The sequence below is a fragment of the Hyperolius riggenbachi genome, chromosome 3 (genome assembly GCF_040937935.1).
Source record: "Hyperolius riggenbachi isolate aHypRig1 chromosome 3, aHypRig1.pri, whole genome shotgun sequence".
Lineage (NCBI taxonomy): Eukaryota > Metazoa > Chordata > Amphibia > Anura > Hyperoliidae > Hyperolius > Hyperolius riggenbachi.
The window spans coordinates 483,988,366-484,008,664 of NC_090648.1; the positions used below are offsets into that span (position 1 = coordinate 483,988,366).

General features: G+C 44.7%; 1 protein-coding gene across 1 annotated transcript in view; it reads left to right on the forward strand.

Annotated features, from left to right (window-relative positions):
- The window catches only part of VWF (von Willebrand factor), a 297,479-nt gene that overhangs the window by 130,372 nt on the left and 146,808 nt on the right, over positions 1-20,299 (forward strand). Inside the window, 3 exon segments of the mRNA XM_068278128.1 lie at positions 4,914-5,052; positions 10,615-10,749; positions 11,553-11,699. Coding sequence (XP_068134229.1) covers positions 4,914-5,052; positions 10,615-10,749; positions 11,553-11,699 — 421 coding nt within the window.

A 20,299-nucleotide genomic window follows, 5' to 3' on the forward strand; every position in this document is an offset into this window, starting at 1 on the left:
GCGTCAAATCCGTTAGTTTCCCCGGGACTTTTGGCGTGTATCCCACTCCGCCATGCCCCCCTCCAGGTGTTAGACCCCTTGAAACATCTTTTCCATCACTTTTGTGGCCAGAAACAGTGTTTGTAGCTTTGAAATTTCGCCTGCCTATTGAAGTCTATTGCAGTTCGAAAATTTCGCAGGTCCGTGAACTTTTTCAGAAGTTCGAGTTCGAGGTTCGCAAACCAGAAATCGGAGGTTCGAACCATCTCTAAAGAAGACATAGGCATACCTCCCAACTTTTTGAAATGAGAAAGAGGGACACTTAAGCCATGCCCCTGCCACACCCCTGATCCAGCCCCATCACACCCCTAGTCACGCATACCATAAAGATTTCATAAGAAAAGTACTGTATGTTGTTTTATAATTCAAACCACATTGGTCCTTTCTATCCTGATGCATTTCCCTTCATATTACCATTTTAAAATCAGTAATATATCAACCTAAACTGGGAACAAAGTTTAGAGTCAATCAAATACATTTTTTAGCAGGGAAATATATATATATTTATATATACACAGAAAGAGGGACAAAGTCATGAAAGAGGGACCAATGAGGAGCAAAGAGGGACAGAGGGACAGGGCTCCCAAAGAGGGACAGTCCCTCTGAAAGAGGGACAGTTGTGAGCTATGCATAGGGTTACAATCCTGTGTTTACAAATAAGCTGAGGCTGTCGAGATTTCTGCGCTGACACAGCTGAGAGATCAAATTACAGTTGTGATTAGTCACAGAAGAGGGGGAATTAGACAGGCTAAACTCTCTAAATACATACAGGGTGCATTTCTCTCTGTTTTCCTTCTGTCCTGTGCAAGAGTTCAGGTCCACTTTAAAGAGGAACTGTAGTGAAAATAACTTGGTAAATAAAATAGCTTATTTTTTACAATATTCATTTATAGATTATATAGTCAGTGGTTGCCCATTGTAAAATCTTTCCTCTCCCTGATTTACATTCTGTAATGTATCACTGGTGGTGACCTCTTTAGTCCTGCCAGGTGATCTGAACAGAATGTTTGTTACTCAAGGCCCTTTCACACTGGCAGAACAGAACTCAGATTATACGTCTTATTTTTATGGACGGCTGCGGACGGATAATTGTTTCCTGCAGTCACCATAATAAACAGTAAACAGAGTTCCGATCGTGTCCCATTTAATACTAAATCTACTGCTAATTTGGAAACCTATCAGGAACAAATAACTCCAAATTGCAGAGAAAACACTATTGCTCAACCGTAGTCCTATCACATTTCACAATCGCTCTTCAGGGTACGATAATGCACTTCGCTAAATGTTTCCCATAAATCTGGAGCATTATTAGAGTACAGTTGTGTAGTACAGCTTATTTCTAAATAAATGCTTCTCTATGGAGGTTCCCAAACATCTGCTGTTTCCTATACAGACGAGAAATGAAGCCAAGAAGGCGGCCAAATACGACATAACGCGTTCCACCGCGAGTCACTCGCTATAACATTCCTCCTCTGACAAAAATCGGTTTAGCGCAAATAGAATTAGGTTATACATTTGTAAATATGTATTTTAGACTGTATACAACAACGACTCCAGCTAACGTTATGATATAAAGTCATTACTGAAAATGCTGCTTAAGGCTTCTTGCACACCAAGACGTTGTGTTAGGTGTCACGTTAAGGTCGCATAACGTGCACCTAACACAACGTATGGTGCTGCAAAAGCCGACGGTAGAGTGAGCCGCGTTCGGCGGCTCGATTCCTATAATGTCTCCCAGAGTGGCGCTGATTGGCCAGCGGGACCATGTGATGCGGAGCGAGACACTCCGCATCACGTGGTCCCGCCGGCCAATCAGCTGCCGCCAGTGCAGTGAATATTAAGTAGCCATGTGCGCGGCTACTGTAGATGGCTCTCCCAGCCTCCTCTCTGCCCCCCACTGCGCATGTGCAAACAGTCTAACGCGGCTATAGCCGCTCCAACGCCGTAGCATGCTGCACTTTGCACCGAACGTGCAGCATTACATGTAACGCAACGTGGGCTGTGTGAACAGCCCACTTGTGTTACATTGCTGTGCGTTGGGGGAGCGTTACAGGCGCACTAACGTGCGCCTGTAACGTCTTGGTGTGTAAGCAGCCTTAGGCTACATTTTCACTAGAGCAGAGGTGCCCGCACTTTTTCGGCTTGTGAGCTACTTTAAAAAAAATTAGCAAGTCAAAATGATCTACCTATGTACAAGTTTAGGAGCACACTTGTATATACAGAATGGAAAATGTAGTGAGGTCGGGATCTACCATGAAGGCCTTTGTGAACTACCTAATGGCACCCGTGCACTAGAGGCATGTAAATTGCATGTAAGGCCCAGTGCACACCAAAACCGCTAGCAGATCCGCAATATGCTAGCGGTTTTGGAAGCTGATTTCAGAGCGATTCTAGGTATGTTTAGAGAGGTTTTCTAAACATACCTAGCGGTTTTGGGTGCGTTTTTGTGTAGCAGATTACACATATTGTTACAGTAAAAGCTGTTACTGAACAGCTTCTGTAACAAAAATGCCTGGCAAACCGCTCTGAAGTAGCGTTTTTCAGAGCGGTTTGCGTTTTTTTCCTATACTTTACATTGAGGACGAAACGCTTCCGAAAACCGCAAACGTGCAGCAGGAGGCGCGTTTGCGGCTTGGCAAAAACCTCAAACCGCCGGTGTGCACTATCCCATTGCAATACATTAGCCAACCGTTTTTTTACAGGCGGATGCGACCGACGGATCGCTCCAAAAACTGCTCGGTGTGCACTAGGCCTGAATGCTTGGATGCAAAATAGCATATGCATATATGTGAATTTTAAATGCAAATTTTCATGCACAAGTGCAAATTTCTTTTTTTTTAGGGGGGGGGGGGGGGGGGGAGTTTGTGTGATTTTCTACAAAGGAAGTCCTATTGTTGTTATTGATCGTGGAAAGAAAAACACGCGTGGAAACAAGCAAGCGATTTTCATGCATGCGTCATCTGATAAATAAATAGCAACATGGTTGTTAGTATTTTTTCTGGATACGATATTTGCATCTAATGGAAACCGGCCCTTACAGAATTAAAGGACATCTGAAGTGAGAGGCATATGGAGGCTGCCATATTTATTTTTTATTAAACAATACCAGTTGCCTGGCAGCCCTGCTGGTCTATTTAGCTGCAGTAGTGTCTGAATCGCACCAGAAACAAGCATGCAGCTAATCTTGTCAGATCTGACAATATTCAGTCAGAAACACCTTATATGCTGCATGTAGATCAGAGAAATCAGAGACCGCACTCAGAAAGCTTTTTCAACCACTGTATTCACAGCAAACCAAGCATGACAAGGTACACAATATGCTGCATGCTTGTTCAGGGCCTATGGCTGAAAGTATTAGAGGCAGAGGATCAGCCGGACAGCCAGGCAACTGGTATTGCTTAAAAAGAAATAAATATGGCGGCCTCCATATACCTCTCATTACAGTTGTCCTTTAAGATGCCCCAATTCAGCCACCCATTTTTGTATGCATTGTGTATTATGGTTCCGCATTTTTTAGTTTTTTTGCAAAAACATATATTGAAGTTCCCGGCTGACTTGGTCCTGTAGTTCCTTGCTGCCAGGAGAGTGGGAGTGGCTTCCCCAGCACGTCCCCAACATTTTGAGATAAAAGGCATGGGCCTCAAAACAGGAGGGTCAAAGACGGCAATGATTTTCTGTGGGTCAGTTTACATGAATGCATTTGTGACATTTTTTTTTTTTATCTGCAATGGACAAACCCAACTGGCAGAATTATTTTGGACAGGGGACTGAGCAGGGGCAGAGAGATACAGCTGTTGGATTTTACCTAAAGTGCTGTCCACAAAGAGTTAATGTTGCATCAGTGCAGGGAGCAGGTGGGTCGGTGTCAACTGTGCACACACAAGGAAAGAGTGGCCGATGCCCCTCCTCTCTGGCTACCTTATATGGCTGATGACACAAAAGGAGGAGGAGTTTGCTTGCTGGGGTGCTGAAAACTTACTACATAAAGAGAAAAGATGAGGCATGACAGTTCAAGAAATATTTTTTTGGGTGCAAATCTTTTCCTGTTCTTGATAAAATAACTTTTCAATTACACTCAACATATACTGTCCCCAATTAACTTAGTTTTCACGTTACTTAATAACGCTCCATTTTGCTAAAAAAAAAAAAAAAAAAAAAAAGTACTATATAAATAAAATGGACACATTGTATGAGTGTCCTCCCACCTCCACTCTGACCTCCATTCTTCTTTCTTTCATGTGGCAGTCTATTGGAAATCACTGTGCAGGGTGTGGCCAGGCAATACACCTCCCCTGATCAGATTAAAGAGAAACTGTAACCAAGAATTGAACTTCATCCCAATCAGTAGTTGATACCCCCTTTCCCATGCGAACTCTATTCCTTTTCACAAACGGATCACCAGGGGGCGCTGTATGGCTGATATTGTGGTGAAACCCCTCCCACAGTGTGATGTCAGGACCATGGTTCTGACATCACACTGTGGGAACCTTGTTGCATTGTGGAAAATAACAGCTGTTTCCAACTGCCAAAAAAGCAAGCAGCATCTCCCTCCACTGACGTCATCTGCCAGCAGTAAAAATGCCACCATGTGATAAATGTCAGAATGTAAATCAGGGAGAGGAAAGATTTTACAATGGGCAAACACTGGCTAACTCATTTATACATAATTAGAAAAAAGTGCTTCATTTTTACAGAATTACATTATTTTCACTGGAGTTCCTCTCAGAGAGGGATCTGTCTAATGGTCAATCTGGCCATACATCCATTGCTGTATGGCCAGCGTAATTTTTTTCTGTTGTTTACGCAATTCCCTTTACTCCTCTTCACCTGTGTCTGATAACTCCTCAGTGCATACATTTTCTTTCTTCCTCCAGTGTCTGCAAGGACAGGAAGTGGCAGTGCACAGAAAATCTATGTGACGGCACGTGTTCGGCCATTGGGGTATCCCATTATCTGACCTTTGATGGTATGATGTATAACTTCCCCGGTGACTGCCAGTACGTCATGGCGCAGGTAAGCGGGAGCTGGATACTCCACGAGCCAAAGCAGAGCGAGATACATGCAATCAAATAAATACTACACATGTATGGGGAGTTCTTAGGCCCCATACACACATCAGACCATAGTCTTTTGAAAATGAAAGATCACAGACCAATCTTACCACCCTTCATGTAGTATGAGAGCCATACTCTGTCTTTTCTATGGAGCTGAACTCCACATCAGAAAAAAATCTTTGCAAGATGCTGCACACACAGATGCTGTACAGACACAAAAGATCAGTATGGGCTCGTTTCCACTAGTGCGGCGTGCGTCTCGTAGACGCACGCCGGCACTGAGCGGGTGGGCGGGATCGCAGGCGACTCCCATCAGCCGTGCCATGCACGGCTATGGGAATCGCAGCCTCCGCCGCGAATTCTGTGGGGGTTTCCGGCCGAATCGCTACTGCAAGCGATTCGGCCGGCGGCGCCGTTGTCCCCTATGGCAGAGTTTCCCCGCGCGATTTGCCTGCGGGGAAACTCTGCGGATTCGCGGCCGTTTCCGCGAGAGTGGAAACGGGCCCTATCTGCAAAAGATCTGTTCCTGCCAAAAATCCATTCCTGCAAATTGAAATGATAGTCTATGAGATCTGCAGATCATCATACACACATGATTTAACTGACATTCATCTGCAGATCAGATCCACCAGGATGGATTTTCAGATCTGCAGATGATTGCTTGATCTGCAGATGAATGACAGTTAAATCATGTGTGTATGATGATCTGCAGATCTCATAGAGTATCATTGCAATTTGCAGGAATGGATTTTTGGCAGGAACAGATCTTTTGCAGATACTGATCTTTTGTGTCTGTGTGTGCAGCATCTTGCAAAGATTTTTTTTCTGATGTGGAGTTCAGCTCCATAGAAAAGACTGTGTAGAGTATGGCTCTCATACTACATGAAGGGTGGTAAGATTGGTCTGTGATCTTTCATTTTCCAAAGACTATAGTCTGATGTGTGTATGAGACTTAAGGCTCCCTGCACACTGCAAATCCGATTTGCAATTCCGATTCCAATTTGCAATTCTGATTTTCCCTGAAAGCAATCAACAGAAAAAGGGAGGAAAAAAACGCAGCATGCAGCAACGATTAAAAATCGGAAACGCATGTAAAAAAAACGATTAAAAATGGGAATCGCATGCAGTGTGCAGGGAGCCTAAATCCGTTTGCGGTCCGTTTCAGTTCAGTTTGTGTCCGTTTTGCATACGTTTTGTGTCCGTTTCCGTTTTAAAGGGGAAGATCTAAAATTAGCATTACAGATAAGCTATATATACACCAGAGCTCTGAATGATCTGTAAATACATTGTGGTCATTGTTGAGGAGAGAGCTTGCTGTTTGGACAATGGATCCAGTGTATTTCTACAGCATCTGGCTTGGAATAGCCTCGTTTAAATTTTCACCTACTACTATGTGGGATGGAGGCCTGCTCTTCGCATGAGATGGTGCACCCTCTACTCCTTGAAAGGTTGCCCCTGCACTTGGACAATCAGGTCCTAGATGCTGTATGGCCTGATGTCTTCCATCTCTTTCCAGAAATCAATGAATTGATACGGATCCCACTCCTGCAGCACTGCTAGGCCCATGAGCTAAACAAGCCAAGATGGCCGCTGTACCATAGAGAGTACACAGGAAGCGGCTAGAAAGGTCCGATTTTATAGCCAGTATGTTGATAAGTTCCATTTTCTATTGGTTCCTATTGCCCTGCAAAACCTTCAGTTTCAGGTCCGCAGGGTACAACGGTCTGGAAAATTAGGGCCTGCAGCATTTTCTGGATCCGGGGACCGGTCCGGAACATAGGTAACGTATCCGGACGGAGAGAAACACAGATGTGTACGATCTCATAGATTAACATTGGATCCGTTCGCGTCCGTTCCGTTTGTACAGTATACGGTTCCGATCTGCAAAAAAAACGCTAATGTGAACCGGGCCTTAATGCCGCTCGGTGACGGTGACGGTCTTTCTGTAGTTTGCATCCAGTAAAGAATTTCCAGAAACTGCCAGTAGGCTCAAGTTGCTCTTCCTTGCCTCCTTGGCAGCAGCCCTCTGCTTGGAGTACTGTTGCCATGAGATTGTCTAGAAACCTCCACCTTGCTGTCTGAGTGATTGGCTGCACTGAACAGGAAGCTTTGCTTTTGTTATATAACATAATCGTTGTTTGTGTCAGAATTGTTTGCTTTCTGTGTTTACAGTGATTAGATTTAAAGGGGGTTGTAACATTCTACCCCCCCCCCCAACAAAAAAAAAAGACAAAAAAATAGTTAGAACCCCAAAAATATATTTCAACTTTTTTTTTTTTTGTGTGCTAAAACCAGTCTGGTAGCTTTTGCCTAACTACAGGAACAGTGCAGTGCCAGCGGGATTGTGGGAAGTTTTTTTTTTTTTCCCTAGCTACAGTACCAAGCTTATCTCAGCATGCAAATAACAGATAGCTCCCTATTTCTAATAAGAGGGACACTATGACCAGATGGTAGTTGACTCCCTCACTTCTTCTAAAAAGTTTACACAATGATGTAAGCCTGTTGGCGGACGAGAGGAATCGGCGCGAGAGACTTGGGCGCAGGATACAGCCAGTATATGGCTGATGATCCTGCCGCTGCACAAGTCCCGGCCGTGTTAAATATTATTCCCCCTCCAGGCCACCATGGATGGTGGGGAATGAAATAATTTGTCTTCCGGCTATTGCTGGAAGCCGAATTATAGTGTTTTAAAAGTAACTTCAGCTCCGTCTTCTGACAGCGCCGACGTTACTCCCTGTGTGCCCAAGTCTCCTGCGCTGGAGTCACTGTGTTCGAGCCTGTTGTCTAGGTGATGTTTGCTGTGGGAGGGACAGTAAGCTGTGGCATTAGGGACATTGAGCTGTGTGAAAAAAGAAAAGGGCAGAAGTGATGTCACATTTGGCATTACCAAGAAACAGTAAAGATGGAAACCAGCAGAAATATTCTTTTGTATTTTTTTTTTATATCACATTTCTCCTAAATCTGCCAGTAAAACAACAGGATAGGTAAGCTAAATAAGTAGTTTCTCATTGAATGATTTTTTTTTCCAGTTCTCACTTTAAAGAGAATCTGTACTCTAATATTCTTACACTAAAAAGCATACCATTCTATTCCTTATTTTCTCCTGGGCCCCTCTGTGCTGTTTCTGCCACTCTCTGCTGCAATCCTGGCTTGTAATTAACAGTTTTAGGCAGTGTTTACAAACAAACTAACCAGCTTGTGATAGGCTCACATAAACAGAGTGTGTGAGTCATACAGAGTGTGCAGGGGGCCTGCAGAGAGGGTGTGTATCGCTTCTATCCAATCACAAGCAGCCCTGCACATTCCACACATTCAAGCCTTAGGCCACATACACACATCAGACCATAGTCTTTTGAAAATGAAAGATCACAGACCAATTTTACCCCCTTCCATGTAGTATGAGAGCCATACCTTCACAGTCTTTTCTATGGAGCTGAACTCCCCATTAGAAAAAAATCTTTGCAAGATGCTGCGCACAAAGATGCTGTACAGACACAAAAGATCAGTATCTGCAAAAGATCTGTTCCTGCCAAAGATCCGTTCCTGCAAAATGCATTCATAGTCTATGAGATCTGCAGATCATCATACACACCTTATTTAACTGACATTTATCTGCAGATCAATCATCTGCAGATCTGAAAATCCATCCTGGTGGATCTGATCTGCAGAAGAATGTCTGTTAAACAAGGTGTGTATGATGATCTGCAGATCTCTCAGGGCCCGTTTCCACTCTCGCGGAAACGGCCGCGAATCCGCAGAGTTTCCCCGCAGGCAAATCGCGCGGGGAAACTCTGCCATAGAGGATAACGGCGCCGCCGGCCGAATCGCTTGCAGTAGCGATTCGGCCGGAAACCCCCACAGAATTCGCGGCGGAGGCTGCGATTCCCATAGCCGTGCATGGCACGGCTGATGGGAATCGCCTGCGATCCCGCCCACCCGCTCAGTGCCGGCGTGCGTCTACGAGACGCACGCCGCACTAGTGGAAACGAGCCCATGGACTATGAATGCAATTTGCAGGAACGGATCTTTGGCAGGAACAGATCTTTTGCAGATACTGATCTCTTGTGTCTGTACAGCATCTTTGTGTGCAGCATCTTGCAAAGATTTTTTTCTGATGGGGAGTTCAGCTCCATAGAAAAGACTGTGAAGGTATGGCTCTCATACTACATGGAAGGGGGTAAAACTGGTCTGTGATCTTTCATTTTCAAAAGACTATGGTCTGATGTGTGTATGAGCCTTTAAACCGGTCCGCAATGGATCCGTTCAAACGGACATCGGATCCGTTGAAACTGACAGTTTTGGCACCATCAGCGTTTTGCGATCCAATACAGATCGCTTGTGGATCGCAAAAAGTTAGGTACCAAAAAAAACGAATGGAAACCGCAGTGAACATTTCCATTAGTGCGGTCTGTTTTCGACACCTTTTTTTCACCATTGCAATTGCCGGCTTACTGCAATCACAACGCAATGTGATTTTTCTGCGATTCGGCAAATCAAAATATTTTCCCACTTGTTTTTTTTCCTCCGTACACCAAGCCCAAACGCACCTCAGTCACGCCAAACACCCAATGGATTGCAGCGGAGTAGTGGTAGTAGAAAATATGAAGAAATGCAGAGCAACAGCATAAAAACCTTTAAAGAAAAACAAAAAACATTTCTTTGTTGCAGCTGATACAAATCCTGCAATAAATCTGCACTGTTTCTACTTCCTGCTTTCATGGAAGCAGACATAGGGTTAACATCCTGTGCTTTCAAATTAGCCTCTCTGCCGTGGCAGTCAGCTGACATAGCTAAGAGATCTTATTACAGTCGCGATTAGTCACAGCTGAGGGGAACTTAAACAGGCTAAACTTTCTAAATACACACAGGGTGCGTTTCTCTCTGTTTTCCTTCTGTCCTGTACAAGAGTTCAGGTCCACTTTGAGTCTGGAATTTGCAATGGTCAATGACGTGCTTGTAAGGGCCCATTTCCACTAGAGCGAATTCGCATGCGTTGTCTGCATGCGGATTCGCATAACCAATACAAGTGGATGGCCCTGTTTCCACTTGTCAGTTTTTTCCTGCGTTTTTCTGTGCAGGAGGCTGCAGAATTCGCAGGCTATGTGTTTGATATGGAAAACGCACATGCGTTTTTTGCCGCGATTTCGCGTGCAAATTCGCATGAAAACTAATGTAAATTGAACCAGGCAGTGATATGGTTAAATTTGCATATACCCTGCCTATGCGAAATCGCGGCAAAAAACGCACGCGGAATCACATCCGCATGCAATTTCGTCAGCGGTGGAATCCCGGCGATTCGCACCGCACAAGTGGAAACGAGCCCTTAGTCCAAGTTGAAGCTAATTTTAAGCAGTTTGTTAATGGACTAATCAAACACTGCAGCTCCTGCATTTGATTGGTCGGTTTCCAATCTGCAATTTGCATCAATTTGGAATTATTAGGCTCTTGTGGACGATCTGTACTAGGAACGTGGGCTTTCATTTAGAAAATAATATTTTCGTTTATTTTTCCCCCTTTCTAGGATTACTGCAATGGAGAGCCTGGGACTTTTCGAATCCTCGTTGGAAACGTGGGCTGCGGTTTCACAGGAGAGAAATGCGCCAAAAAGATCACTATTTACTTTAGGGGTGGAGAAATTGAGTTGGCCAATGAGCAGGTCTGTATCACATGACTGTCAGAAGAATGGGCGGGTTAATAATTCTAAGTTGATCCAAATGTTATGCAAATGTATGCAACTTTTAAAGCAGCAGGGTCAGTCATACTATCCCAGGAAAGAAATACATACATAAGTAGATAAATACTTGTTCTACTGACATAATATATGTACTGTACTGTCCACGTTTTGATTTCAGTGAACTTTATATAGTAAATAAAGAGAAAACTGTTTCCAGGCATTCTCCATCTTTTCTGCCTCTGACGGAAGACAATCCTGATGTTGTTTCCTCCTAGAAGCTGCACTGTCACATCTAGCTTGCTTTGTAAACACATGTGAGCACAGCATAGATCGCATTTCCGCAGCTTCTGCAGAAGGGTGAAGTATATTTCCCTTCTAAGCCTCGTGTCACACTGAACTGCCCTCAGCCAATCAGTGAGGAGCAGGACTGTGGGAGGGGAGATAACAAGCTTCCTTCTCCCCCACCCTGTACCAGAATAGAGCCAGGCTGACTGAGATAAGATTCATTATAGCAGAAACATTTATGATTATCTTGGAATGCTTGCAACGCAGGGTCATGTTGTAGATTGCATAATACAGAGCAGTATATAACTTGTTATTTGATTTTGTGGCTGACAAGCCAACTTTAAATGGACCAATCGAGTGTCCATTTCCAAACTACATACATTTGCATCAACTCAGGATTACAACCATCTCGCTGACTATCTGAAGGGCTGACCTTTGTTGATGAGGATGCGGTTTCTATAGCAACCACTCACCACTGATTTTATTGGCTAACTCCTCAGGTCACCGTCAGAAAGCCGCTGAACGACGACACGGGATTCGATATGCTGCAGTCCGGAAACTTCTACATCCTCATTCTGGGGAGCGACATGTCTGTGACTTGGGATCGGGGGCTTCGAGTTTACCTCACCTTGAAGGAAAACCTAAGGGTAATGTGTATATATGTATTTTAATCTGAACAAATATGAGCGTGCGCTTATCACAATGCAAGCAGTCGTTTTACAAGTTGGCGGTTGTAGCTGGCAGAGCCCCGCCTCCTGGTCTTTTCGGTGGGCTGGATGTAGCTCCTAGCGCCTTGCTGAGAAGACACAGATACTAAACAGATCAGATGCAGAACCCAGGCCCCGCCCAGCGATCTGCGATGAAACAATACAAATAGCTGCGTAAGCTCAGCTTGATGTTCTCGGCGCTGTACATTGTGGTTGCAGATTCCAGTAGGCCAGTTCTTTCTGCTATCTGGAGGGGTTCGTGTTTTAGGATGTCTGGGGTGTTTGACAGCGTTAAATCTAGTACACACATCCAATTTTGATATTTCCACGTTACATGTAGTATGAGGACCAACAGACTTTGAATACTATGGAGAGATTGCATAGGTAAGCGCTCATACTACATAGAGGAGATAAAACTGGCCAGCGATTGGCCAATCAAAATTGGATGTGTGTATGCACCCTTAAGTTGCCCATACATTAAAGTGGATCCGAGGTGAACTTTTACTCAGTGCATAATTGAGTTCCTTTCCTATTGTTTATAGGGCATTCCTCAAGCCAAATACTTTTTTGTTTTTGTTTTAATACTCTAATTCCCTATAAACTAAATAAACCACGCCCACAGGTTTCAGAGAGCCTTGGCAGTAGCAAGGGCTCATGGGAGCTCAGTCTGGGCAGGAGGAGGAGGAGTTGTTACTAGCCATTGATTTCAGAGGCAGAGGGGAGGAGGGAGGAGGGGGGATTTGTTTTTTTCACAGGCTTAGTGATCAAGATACAGATAAGCCTGCCTCTGTGTAATGTTTACAAATCAACATGGCTGCCCTCATTGTATCACAGGAAGAAATAATCATGTTCTATTAAAGCTGTTTGCAGCTAGATTTGCTGTGTAAACTATCTAAACTTTAGATAAGATATATAGACAAGTTACTTGTTATAGTTAGTTTTATTCTCGGATCCGCTTTAAGCAAACGTTTATAAGGAAATAAATGGGGCAGCCTTCATAGCCATCCCACTGCAGGTGTACTTTAAAGGACAGATATGAGAAAGTAAAAAAAAAAAAAATAGATCTACTTACCTGGGGCTTCCTTCTGCCCCTGGCACCCGATATGTCCATCCCTGCTGCTCCGCTCCCGTCCGGTGTTTCCTCCGTTACTGATGCCGACCCCATCTACTGCGCCTGCGCGAGAGCCCACGTGGTCTGGAGTGTTCTGTGCAGGCACAGAACTACGGCACCTGCGCAGAACACTCCAGACCACGTCAGCGCGACCCCGAGACACATTTGCGCAGGCGCAGTAGATTCCGACCTGTGGAAGTCACCATCTGCAACGGGCCACCAGCTGAGAGTGGAGCTGCGGCTGCCAGGAGCTGGAGGAAGCCCCGGGTAAGTAGATTTTGTTTTTTTATTCAGCTTGGACCTTTTCTTTTTGGTGAAAATAATGTAATAAAAAAAGTGCTTCATTTTTACAATAATTATATATAAGTGATTTAGTCAGTGTTTGCCCATTGTAAAATCTTTTAAACCCCTGATTTACATTCTGACATTTATTACATGGTGACATTTTTACTGTTGGCAGATGATGTAGCTGCTGCATGCTTTTTTGGCAGTTGGAAACAGCTATTTCCCACAATGCAACAAGGTTCACAGACAGGAAACTGCCAGGAGTACCATGGTCCTCACAGTCTCCTGTGGGAGGGGTTTCACCACAATATCAGCCAGACAGAGCCCTCTGATGAACCGTTTGTGAAAAGGAATACATTTCTCATGTAAAAGGGGTTATCAGTTACTGATTGGGATAAAGTTCAATTGTTAGTCAGAGTTTCTCTTTAAAGGGATACTGTAGGGGGGTCGGGGGAAAATGAGTTGAAGTTACCCGGGGCTTCAAATGGTCCCCTGCAGGCACCCTGTGCCCGTGCAGCCACTCCCCAATGCTCCGGCCCCGCCTCCGGTTCACTTCTGGAATTTCAGACTTTAAAGTCTGAAAACCACTGCGCCTGCATTGCCGTGTCCTCGCTTCCCCTGATGTCACAAGGAGTGCAGGCACAGACCATACTGGGCCTGCGCAGTACGCTCCTGGTGCCATCCGTGGGAGTGAGGACATGGCAACGCAGGCACAGTGGATTTCTGACTTTAAAGTCTGAAATTCCAGAAGTGAACTAGAGGCGGGGCCGGAGCATTGGGGAGTGGCTGCGCGGGCACAAGGTGCCTGCGGGGGACCATTAGAAGCCCCAGGTAACTTCAACTCATTTTCCTCCGACCCCCTTACCGTATCCCTTTAAGGTTTGTCATGCAGGGATGGTTGGGGTAACAGCGATGTCTGTCTGGTGTTCGGTGAACATGAGCCATACTGCTAGCACAATAAAGGTACAAATGTAAGGTAATACCCTGAATAACATTCCTACAAGGTTTGGCCGCGTCTGATCATTTAAAGTGTGCTGAGAATTAGACGGAGGTGTCGGATCTAGGCTGCATTTCCTCTGGTTATGTCACAAACTGTATTCCTGGGCTGAAAGTGTAAAACCGCCGGTGTCAGCCAAAGTGTGACCATGATTGACAGCTGGGATCGGTCGGCCGCACAAAGCCTGACCGCTGATTGTATACAGATATTGTTCACACTGAGCTGGGATTTATCATTACAGGAGTGTACCGGTCAGCAGGGGGGTCAGCAGAGTTTAATGACAGTGAGTTAGTGATAGGAAACCTAAACTGAGAAGGATATGGATTTTTCCTTTTAAAATAATACCAGTTGCCTGACTCTCCTGCTGATCCTGTGTCACTCAGGGCCCGTTTCCACTTGTGCGGTGGGAATCGCTGCGGTAAAAATTAGCATGCGGATGCGAATTTCGCGTGCGGTTATATGCAAATTTTCATGCGAATTCGCGTACGATTTCGCATGGATGACGATGTATGCAAATTTAACCATGGCACTGCCTGTGTGCTGTTCCATTGGTTCCATGTAAAATCCTATGCGAATTCAGAGGAAAATTTGCATACCAATACCGCATGCAAATTCCCTATTAAATACATTGTATGCAATTCGCATAGCGGTATGTGAATTCTGATGGCTCTGCCGTGCAGATTTTTTCTGCACAGAAAAACGCAGAGGAATCCTGACAAGTGGAAACCGTCCCATCCACTTGTATTGGCTATGTGAATCTGCATGCAGGAAACGCATGCGAATTCGCGATAGTGGAAACGGGCCCTCATACATTCAGCCACAGCCCCTGAACAGGCATGCAGATCAGATGCATTGACTGAAGTCAGACTGGATTAGCTGCATGCTTGTTTCAGGTGTGTGATTCAGCCACTACTGCAGCCAAAGAGATCAGCAGGACTGCCAGGCAACTGGTATTGTTTAAAAGGAAACCTTCATATCCCTCTCAGTTTAGGTTCCCTTTAAGTCTCCTGTTCTGCTTGTCTGTAATGAGTGTCTGTAATATGTGAGTCTGTTATGATGTGGGTGCCTACAGTCTGTGTACAAGCCGGTATGATATACATCTCAATGACCATCTTAAACTTATAGCCAGTGTTGGTATTTCTCATCTTATGGGCTCTTCGCAAGAATATATAAAGCTTTGTTTCCTAGGACCCCACTATATGGTCTTTCCTGACGGATACATCAGATAAGCCAGGAAAATAAGGATAGTATAGGCAACATTTTCTTCTAACCCCAATGGTGATGCCTAACCCTAAAATCCCCCTTCCTGACACCTAACCCTAAGGCTGTATTCACAATGGGACATTGCGTTTTAATGCCTTGTTAAAGTTGCAACGTGTCTGCGTTAAGAGGTAACGCATTGCAAGCAGGGAGTTACCACAACGCAACATTTTTTAATGCGACTTTAACTTGAACGGCCCATAGGTCTAGCATTGCAGTGCGGTAATCTGCGTTATAAGACTTTATGACGCGCAACCATAACGTCCCACTGTGAATGCGACCTTAAACCCCCTTTCTCCGTTGCAAATAATGTTAATACAAAAAAAAAAACAATACGTTTCTAAGATATCACATTTCAAAATGATAATTTCCAAAATTACTATTGTCAAAATGAATTTCAAAATGATAAAAAAAAGTTAAAACGATAATTTAGAAAATAATTGTCAAAACAGTATTTCAAAACAATGTTTTTCAAAACGAATTCTCAAAATGAAAAATTTCTTTTGGACGAGCCCGGCGCCTGCCATTTATCGGGCGCCCTAATTTCCTCTTTGATGCCCAATTGGCAATATTTTGCATTCGCGCCTATCGGGGTGCCCAAATAGTCCATTAGCCCCAGGCGCCAAAATTTCCCGATTCCCTCCAGGGGCAAACCCAGGATTTTCAAGGGGGGGTTCCTGAAAGGTCTCCTTCAGGCACGCACAATGCGGTATAATAATATGGTAGGACATCGTGCTGGGTACACACAATGCAATTTCCCGTCCGACTGACAGTATCTGACAATTATTTCTCAAATATCCAATCTGCTCCCGATCGACAACGAGATTGATCAGGAGCACTTTGGGTACAGATAGAGTGACCAGACGTCCCGGATTCGGGGTCCGCTGTCCCAGGCTGCATGAGGTCCCGGGAAACGTCCCGCTTTTAGCGCCAGAGGAGACTTCTGCCAGGTGAGTAAATTTTTTTCCAGGTGAACTGTGCCCCCATTGCATTTATTTTCTGGTGACATGTTTGCCCACAGTGCATTTATTTTCTGGTGACATGTTTACCCGCAATGTGTTTATTTTCTGGTGACATGTTTGCCCGCAGTGCATTTATTTTCTGGTGAAATGTTTGCCCGCAGTGCGTTTATTTTCTGGTGAAATGTTTGCCCGCAGTGCGTTTATTTTCTGGTGAAATGTTTGCCCGCAGTGCGTTTATTTTGTGCTGCTATGTTGCCCGCAGTGCGTTTATTTTGTGCTGACATGTTTGCCCGCAGTGCGTTTATTTTGTGCTGACATGTTTGCCCGCAGTGCGTTTATTTTGTGCTGACATGTTGCCCACAATGCGTTTATTTTGTGCTGACATGTTGCCCATTGCATTTATTTTGTGCTGAAATTTTGCCCACATTGCGTTTATTTTCTGATGTCTGGGTTAACTGTTGCTGCATTTATTATTTAATGGTCATAGTTGGCTATGTTTGCTGCTTTGGGGTTACGGTATACTATTAAATAGCATCATACAGTTTCTGCACACCCATGATGCGAAACCTCGTCTGACCACATCATGGCGTAAACACTGCTTTCTTATGCCTCGCTGTTACATCATTATTTTAGATCCGCTCATACAATGTCCTGGCCACACAACATTTTTCGGCGCAGCGCTACGCGCGCCGCATCCCCCCATTTTTCGCCCGCATCCCCCCATTTTTCAGCGCGGCCCGCTCCACCCGTCCCAAGTTGAACCAACAAAAATCTGGTCACTCTAGTACAGATAATAATGAGGACAGCTGACATTGGTAATGAAGGGGAAAGTGAAGCATTCACACAGCAGGGCACAGGGCTGTGCTCATACCTGACTCTGTGCTCTGTTAAAGGGGAACTGAAGAGAGAGGTATATGGAGGCTGTCATGTTTATTTCCTTTAAATCAATACCTGTTGCCTGGCAGCCCTGCTGGTCTATTTCTCTGCAGTAGTATCTGAGTAAAACCAGAAACAAGCATGCAGATAGTCTTGTCAGATCAGACTTATAAGTCTGAACCACTGAAACACCTGATCTGCTGCATGCTTGTTCAGGGGCTATGGCTAATAGTATTAGAGGCAGAGGATCAGCAGGGCTGCCAGGCAACTGGTATTGTCTAAAAGGAAATAAACATGACAGCCTCCATATACCTCTCTCTTCAGTTCCCCTTTAAGTTCTTTAGTGCTGCTCCATGCTCTGTACATGAGAAGCTGTGTTGCATCCGAAGTCAACTATAGCAGGGAAAGAAAGGGGGCGGGATGGCACATAGTCATGGCAGCAGCACGGTGCTGTGAGCTGCAGGATGCCTGCAGATATTCTGGTGTCTCAACTTGTCTGAGGTCTGAGGGGGGATTCTGGGCAGCTGTAATCCAGCATTGTAGTGTGTTGTGTTGGTGGTATAATGGTTAGGATAGCAGCCTACAGAGCGGTAGGCCTGGGTTCTATTCCCAGCCAATGTGAGTTGGCTTTTGACATGCTACAAATCCTTAAGCAAGCTAATTTTTCTCTTGGATATATAATAATGGTACATGCTAGGCTGGCTTCATCATGTAGTATTGTAGTGTGTTGTGTTGGTGGTATGATGGTTAGGATAGCAGCCTACAGAGTGGTAGGCCAGGGTTCTATTCCCGGCCAATGTGAGTTGGCTTTTGACATGCTACAAATCCATAAGCAAGCTCATTTTTCTCTTGGATATATCATAATGGTACATGCTCGGCTGGCTTCAGCATGTGGTATAGTGGTGAAGTGAGCTACCTACCATGCACCCAGACCTGGGTTCAATTCCCAGCCAAGGTATGTAAGCTGGCTTTTGAAATACTACAATTCCCTGGAAGATGAGACCCTCGGGAGGGAGGGAGAAAGGTTATCAGGCAGAAATCAGTTAGGTGGGGAAATAAATTCCGCGGAATTTTAAAATTTTCCCGCGGAATTCCGTGTTAGAGCTATAGCAGTTCAGTTCCGTCATATCGGAACCGGAATCACCAAATTCCGGCCGGAATCGCGGAATTTACAATTCCGCGGATTCCAGCGACCATCCCTACTGCCGGCCAGCGTGATGACGCGCAGCGGCCGGCGTGATGACGAAGAGCGTCACCGTTAATGAAGAGGGACCCCGACACCCGTCCCGGGTGTCGCCAGTGCGGTATGCGGCGGCGGGACCGGGAGGAGCCAGGATGACGGTAGGATTAGATTATGAGCTCCTCTGAGGATAGTCAGTGACAGGATTATGTACTCCATAAGTGAAATGCAGCCATCACCCCCACAAATAAAATGCAATAATACTCACAAGTGCAATACAGCCATCAAGCTCAGATATGAAAATGCAGCAATTACCTCGCAAATGAAATGCAGCCATCACCACCCACACAGGGATGGATTTACACCCCTCCCCCCCCCCCATACAAAACAATTCATATAGTGCACCAAAACCTGCCATGGACAGCCACAGTGCCAGACGTGCAAGAAGAGGATGGGGAACAGCTTAGTAATGATTACTACTATTAAAGGCATCTATAGAAGTGATTATTACCAAGATGGGCCCAATAGAGAGTTAATACTGTGGTTGAGGGAGGGCAACTTAAGGGCGTACATGGATACTCGCCGCATGTAATTTTTGCGGCAGGGTGAACCGAATGACGGTCGCCCTACTGCCACACAAATTCTGGTCGGCATTAATTACCATTCCCCCTCCGAGTTGTAGCAACTCGGAGAGAGAAGTCATTTGACGCCCGGCGATTGCCAAATTACATTGCTGAACGGCCATAGATATATTAACATTATGTCTATGGCAGCGAACAGGTCAGGCACAGGGGTGAGCGTGCTACAAAATGACCTGCCTCGCTCTTGGGGTCCTTGGCCGAAGTGCGGTCGCAATGTTGCGCCACTGGGTCACCCCCTACAGACAGGCATATGTGCCCCTCCTCCCATCCCCCATAGATAGCTAGATGTGCCCCCCCCCCCTTTCCCATACCTCCCAACTTTTTGAGATAAGAGGGACACTTAAAGAGACACTGAAGCGAAAAAAAAAATGATATAGTGAATTGGTTGTGTACTATGAATAATTACTAGAAGATTAGCAGCAAAGAAAATATTCTCATACTTTTATTTTCAGGTATATAGTGTTTTTTCTAACATTGCATCATTCTATAATATGTGCAGATTACACAACACTCAGCATTCAAAATGAGTCTTTCAGAGCAGTCTATGAAGTAATGACCTCTCCTCTAGCAGAGAAAAAGTAAACAGTTCACTTACAGTTGAGATAATAAAAGTCAGATAACAGCCCTCTCCACGACTAATGCTGGATACACACGGTGCGTTCGTGCACTCGATTTTCCCGTCGATTCGTTTATTTCCAACATGTCCGATTTGGATTTCGATGGATCGTTAGGTCGATTCGGCATACTTTGCATGCGAATCAACCTAACCATCCATCGAAATCCAAATCGGACATGTTGGAAATAAACGAATCGACGGGAAAATCGAGTGCACGAACGCACCGTGTGTATCCAGCATAAGACTTAGTCGGAGAGCTTAATGGCTTGTTTGCATAGAGATAACAACTGGAGTTTCTCAACTCTTCCTGTACTGGAAACAATTAGACTGATGTATCTGATGTTAATGTTTTATTTCTTAGCTGTACTACACATACAAATCATAATATCATAATTTTTTTTCCGCTTCAGTGTCTCTTTAAGCCACACCCCTGATCATGCCCCCAACACAACCCTAGTCATGCATACCATAGAGATTTTATTTTATAAAACAAAATATGTTGTTTTATAATTCAAACCACACTGGCCCTTTCTATCCTGCTTAATTTTCCTTCATATTAACATTTTTTTTACTAGTATATCAATTTAAAGGATGGGAATAAAGTTTAGAGTC